The 6,376-nt window shown below is 36.9% G+C and overlaps 1 protein-coding gene across 3 annotated transcripts; it reads left to right on the forward strand.

Moving 5' to 3' along the window:
* Nucleotides 1-256: 256 nt before the first annotated feature.
* LOC147859147 (cyclin-D4-1-like) lies at nucleotides 257-4,068 on the forward strand. Of its 3 annotated transcripts, none has more exons than XM_087326525.1 (7): nucleotides 257-780; nucleotides 811-1,125; nucleotides 1,390-1,476; nucleotides 1,939-2,037; nucleotides 2,189-2,390; nucleotides 3,511-3,644; nucleotides 3,750-4,068. In XM_087326525.1, exons 1-7 carry the CDS (start codon nucleotides 535-537, stop codon nucleotides 3,975-3,977), a joined length of 1,311 nt encoding a protein of 436 aa, XP_087182651.1. In that variant the 5' UTR covers nucleotides 257-534; the 3' UTR covers nucleotides 3,978-4,068. The 3 variants fall into 3 exon arrangements, with proteins under 3 accessions (XP_087182651.1, XP_087182652.1, XP_087182650.1); XM_087326526.1 differs by having other exon boundaries at nucleotides 258-650; nucleotides 735-1,125; XM_087326524.1 differs by having other exon boundaries at nucleotides 258-1,125.
* The last annotated feature ends 2,308 nt before the right edge of the window (nucleotides 4,069-6,376 follow it).

Raw genomic sequence — 6,376 nt, forward strand, 5'->3', positions numbered from 1 at the left:
ACACTCCATCATCATCATCATCATCATCATCATCACTATCATCACCATCTCTCTCTCTCTCACACACACACACACACACACACACACACACACACCCCATAGGCCCCCATTGACTAAAAACACACAAAAATACATATGTTATGTCTTTTCCTTAGAGAGAGAGAGAGAGAGAGAGAGAGAGAGAGAGAAACAACCCTTCTTCACCACCACCACCACCACCACCAGAGTAGGCTACTACCACAACACTTCACCACCATTGCTAAAAAAAAAGCTTCATTTTGTGTTCAGCTTTCCTTCTTCTGCTTTTCTTTCTTTCTCTCCTATCCCACCACTAATAATGCAAATGGAATCATATACTTCTTCTTCTTCAATTGCTTCCTTGATGCCACTCACACCTTCTTCTTCGAAAATGCCCATATTATACTAGCACCAACATCAAGCAAAAGCAGAGGAAGAGGAGCAGAGCAAACATACAGAGTCTCCAAAAGGAAGGAAGGAAGGAAGGAAGAAGAAGAACAGAGCAATTCCCAAAAGATGAGGAAAGCACCTCCAAAATCAGATGGGATCAATTCAAAATTAGCCATGCATCATGCCATGGATGGTGGTAGGGAGAGGAGAGATGATGTTAGGTTGAAGAGAGAGGATGTCAGGTTGCGGAGGGACGATGCCAGGGAGAAGAGAGATGATCCGAAGATGAAGAGAGATGATGGTCGGGTGATGAGAGACGATGTTAGGGAGAAGAGAGATGATATGAGGCTGAAGAGAGAGGATGTTGACGAGGTAAGGCTGATGAGCGATGATGTTAAGGAGAAGAGAGATGGAGATGGAGATGGAGATGGAGATGGGGATGGGGATGGGGATGGGGATGGACATGGAAATGATGAGAAAGACCACGCTATTATTATCAGAAAATATCATATTCAATTTGATGAAATGAATCAAACTAGGGTAAATGATGATGATGCATTTGAGAAGGAACAGAGGTCTCCATTAGAGCTCCAATCTGCATTTTCTGTTTTATTTGAGAGAGAGAAGTTGTATATGCCACACGCTCATAAGCTGGAAGGGAATGAATTAGGGATTGATCCAACCTCAAGAAAGAAAGCCATAAGATGGCTCTTAAAGGTACACAAAAATGATAGACAATACTAATGATAATACTACATCAAAGCCTAATCCTAACCCTAATGGGAGCTAGTTGTTTCTCTTGACATAAAACCCTAAAATCCCTAATGGGCTTATGGTTACATTCATCTCTTTCGGAGTAAACCTTACATACTAATGATCTTAAGCACATGATCAAATGAAATGGCCCATGAAATGGGAGTCACATATGTACTGTATAAATGTGGCATCATTGCTTATCTGATTTTTTATGTGTCTTTCCAGATGCAAGCATTCTTCAACTTCTCGCTCCATACAGCCGCTCTATCGATCAACTATCTTGACCGATTCTTGACTGAGAGACAGATTACAGTATGCATCTTCTCAACCTAACTCATAATGTATGCATAGCTAGTATGCAAATGTATGTATAATACGTAAAATGTACATGTATGTATGTACAATATCCAAAATCTCTGTGTGTGTGTCCATATATATATATATATATATACTTGGAAAATCTATAATGTGTACATATATACATGGAAAATGTATAATATGTAAAATATACATGTACTATGTACAATAACTAAACTGTGTACATACATACATATATATATGTATATACCATTGAAAATGTAACCATGCATATGTATGTAAATGCATATCTGTATGTCTGTAAAATGTCTATGTGTATGTATAAATAGATCATGTATATACTTTGTATATGTATGTGTTTGCAGACATGAATTCAAATATGCATAGAAAAAACTATGGTCCGAAATATATGGTGTTGTTTTAATCCCTCAAACCTTGCATTCTAAATGCTTGTAGAATGGGAAAGCATGGGTGATGCATCTCTTATCAGTGGCATGTCTCTCTTTGGCTGCCAAAATGGAGGAGATTGAAGTGCCACTATTGCTAGATCTTCAGGTACTTCTTCCCTTTCCTCATTTATACTTAAGTCATTGGTTTGGTCTTTGGCTACTAGTATGGTTGTTATTAAATCCTCCAGATGCATATATAATTGAAAAAATGGTGCAATCTTTCTTGAAAATCTTTTGATTTGGCTGTAACATGGTAGGTTGAAACTCACTTCTTTTTCGAGTCTTCGACGATCCAAAGGATGGAGCTATTAGTTTTGAGCACACTAGGATGGAGGATGAGCTCTATCACACCCTTCTCTTACACACATTTATTCATGTCCATACTTCATCCCTTCAAGTTTAACACAAAAAACGCATTATCCGCAAGGATTAATGACCTAATCTTTGAATCAATCCAAGGTAATCCCAATCCCTCTCATTTCATTTCTATCTCTTTTGTGTGCAAATGCACATTCTCTTTTACACACTAATGTGCATACATAAGTGAACGCCTAGGGCTGATGTTGTGCATATGGACATGGGATTCATTTAGGATTATGTTGTGTCGATATTTGAGGTGTAGGGTGATATAATGGGTATACAAGTAAGGTTCGGGACCTAGATTTTGGGTTTTTTAGGGTTTATGATGTTTTGCATACATATAGTGTTTAGGTTTTATAATGGTGTGCATCTATTTAAGGGTTTAGGGCAGTGTGTGTACATTTAAGGTTTAAGGCTTAGTCTTATGCTGTGCATCCTTGTAAGATTTAGGGTGGTATTACGTCCATGTTTGTTAGATTTAGGGTTATACATGGAAGCTTCCCACTAGTAATATATGTATTGCTAAAGAACAAAAAAGATTTAGGGTTATCTTGTTCATATATGTAATGTGTAGGAGTATGTTAGGCATATATGTATGTTTAGCATTATATCTTTGCTCCCGAGCTTTTGGATTAAGGTGTTAGGGTTATAGTCATGCTTATATAGAAGGTTTAGGTCCTAGAATATATTGTGCATATTACACATGAGGTTTATGTTTTCGGGTTATATTGTGTGTGCATGTTAAGTTTTAGGGTTGAATGTTTTGGGTTATAGCATGCATAAGGTCTAGTGTTTTGGGGTATATAACAATATTTCTTTTTAAGGTTTTTGGCTCTTGGGTATGTGTATAGATTGTGTCGGATTGTCTTTGTATGCATAATGCACGTATAATCACCTGCATATGTACATGTATCGATACTCCCACTTTTAAATACATTCGTACATAGATGCCTATCCATATGTATGGGTATGCCAACAAGGGTATATGCGTATCAATTCGGTACATCCCATTGTTAAGTTGGGACCATTTGTGAAGGTATGCTTGTGTATATATAAGTGTACAACCGATAGAGACAACTTATACCGAGCTCATTATCCCAACATCTCCATTACTTTTAATTAACACTAATAGGTTATGGTGATTAATTTCATATATGCACAACTTCAAACATTTAGTTATGTGTTGCCTTGTATGACTTTTTTTAAAATACATTTGTAGATCCAAGGTTCCTTCCATTCCGACCCTCTTCTATAGCAGGGGCCGCCATTATTTGTGCACTTGAGGAGATGCATCCTACTCAATTCAATGATCAAAAGGCTCTACTTCTTTACATACTACCCCTACAAGCAAAGGTAATCAAATGCCATTCCCATGGTTTCAATCTAAACGATGTTTTGTCGACCCTCGTACACACTTACAACACATGTTTTTTTTGTTTTTGAATATCTTTATTACAGGTCGAGCTAATGAATTGTCATGCACTTATGATGGAGCTATATTCTATCGAATGTGCCACGACCAAAGATGGGGATTCGGAATGTTCGGCACCCCGGAGCCCTATGGGGGTTCTCGACGCATCATTTAGTAGCAGTAGCATTACTAGTTGCATTAACTCCCAGACGAGTCAACCTATTTCATCTACTTTCTCACCCACAAAGTGGAGAACTGATAATGAATTGTCGTAGCCTTTGGTTTTGTAAATTCTCGTTGATGTGCCAATTGTTTTGATGATGAGCCTCTATATTCCTACATATTTATTTGTGCATTCTCTTCTTGACATATTTGTTCCTTATGTTTTAATAGATGATTCCTCCATCCCACGTTACCATTGTCACTCTCAACACTAGCATACATGTTTCCCTTGTAGTAGCATGGTGTAACATTGTGTTTTTAACAAAATGTTTTTAACAAAATGTTTTTAACACAAATTTAAAAGCAAAGTGCGCGATTATGTGACATATATTGTTTGGTCACCACAACTCATTGCAAAAAATCTCAATGTTTCAAAACCTCAAGAGCACTTGGTTTGTATTTCTCGAAGTATATTGCATTGTCGACTTTAGAAAAGCATCTTTAATGATGCAAAAATGGTGACTCGGATTTTTGTTTAATGAGCTAAATGCATCGAGTCTCGAGGGAGCTTTAGAGGAATGGCATCGTTTCCGGACAAGATAAGAGGTTTTCTATCTTGTGAATGAAATTCCAATGTTCCAAATTTTGTGCTAGAGTGCAAAGTAAGTGTTTGGCCACTCATGATGTAAAAACCATTTGAATGGTCTTCTAGTAGAGGATACATAATGATTACACTTGATTATTATTATTATTAGTTTTTTTGATTATATTTTGGTCAAAGTGAAATGTAAGTATGGTTACTTTTCCAAGGTTTATTTGAATAATGTTGATAATGTGGGTGCAATGTTTGGGAACTTGTCTCCTTAACCTTTTCCACACCATACATACATTTGTACTAGGATTACCTATTTACTACTATTGAAAGGTTTTTTGGGCGCGACAATCAAAAGGTGACATTTTATCAAATCATCACACCCACATGTAATGGTGTGTCTCATAGAAGAACTTCATTGTTTTGTTAACATACATATCTCATGTAATGATGAATGATCTATTTAATAATGTTATATTCAATGCATCGAATGGGTACATTTCCTAGCTGGTCGACAAGACGTTTGAATTTTTCCTGGCACCCTAGAAATCATTGGTTTGGGTAGTGTGATAATTGATTTCTCAAACACACTTTATGGATAGCAAAAGGATATTTTATATCCATATTGAGTCAAATCTCACCTTTTTTTTATTTTGCATATCCAAGGCTTGAGATAAATCATTGTGATCATGTTGTTAACGACATGAGTGAAGGTAGTAAACCAAACCTATAAGTAACCTTTAGGGTTCGTTTGGGATATCTATGTATTAACAAATCATTCTCGTCCCTTCTCACTCTCGTTTACAAGTAACATGTTAAATTTTCACGTGTAGAATATGTGTGGATATTTGAATTTCCTCTTTCATGCTACTTGTTTCTCGATCAACGATTTTTTTGTCCCAAATATTCTATGTGACTCATCTTGCATTTTGTGTGTGGTCATTAAATATGATATATGTCTGGCTATTGAATTCTTTGTAGGTAATGCACCTTCGGGATTGACTATGCCAAAAACCTACCCTTATACCTCCACACACTTAGGTGTGTTGTTTTCACAGTTACATAAGAAAAGAAACTCGTAACTACAAGCATATTCTCTCGTCCCATTACATACATTGTTCTCTCTTCCCCTTTATTTCTAGCAAGAGTTAGTCTGGATTTTTGTGTTATTGGAATTTGAGCAAATGTTTCATTTTAACATTGATTCTCTTTACAAGTGATGACATTGGGGAATCCTTAAGTGTCCACGTCAATGCTCCCAGTGAATTTAGAGGCTGATATCTGTAAAGACAAATTACGATAACTTCATGTCTAGGGCATGAAGTAGGTTTACTATTGGTAATGTGACTTGAGATGGTTTTATGAGCATTCTAACCGTATCACTAAGTTCTACGAGCATCTTGACCTCATAGGAGTTTCCTTTATGTCATGTTTTGCTTGCCAAAGTATCTTTATGGCATCAAGTCATGCACCATTGCAAGGGTTTAACTCGCCCTAACATCGTCATATTTACTTAGGGACAATATAGGGATATTGTATTCTCTTTGATGTTTTAATACATATAAAACTTTTATGGGGAAAAAGAGATATTTTTCATTTGTCATTTTGTGTTTACATATGCACACACACACACACACACACAGACACACACACAGACACACACAGACACACACAGACACAGACACACACACACACACACACACACACACACACACACACACACACACACACACACACACACACACACACACAAGCTTCTCTACACACAAGTCACTACTCTTCCATCATCATAGGAACATGAGTTAAGATGATGATTGACACTAGGTTCGTCCCCACATAACACACCTTCCAATGTATCCTTGCCTCGATCTTCATTCGCATTCCACACTTTAATGTATGATAAATCTCCATACACTTTCC

Source organism: Azolla caroliniana, unplaced genomic scaffold (genome assembly GCF_043228905.1).
Source record: "Azolla caroliniana isolate FFs.n. ecotype wild unplaced genomic scaffold, voAzoCaro1.0.p SCAF_10, whole genome shotgun sequence".
Classification (NCBI taxonomy): Eukaryota; Viridiplantae; Streptophyta; class Polypodiopsida; order Salviniales; family Salviniaceae; genus Azolla; species Azolla caroliniana.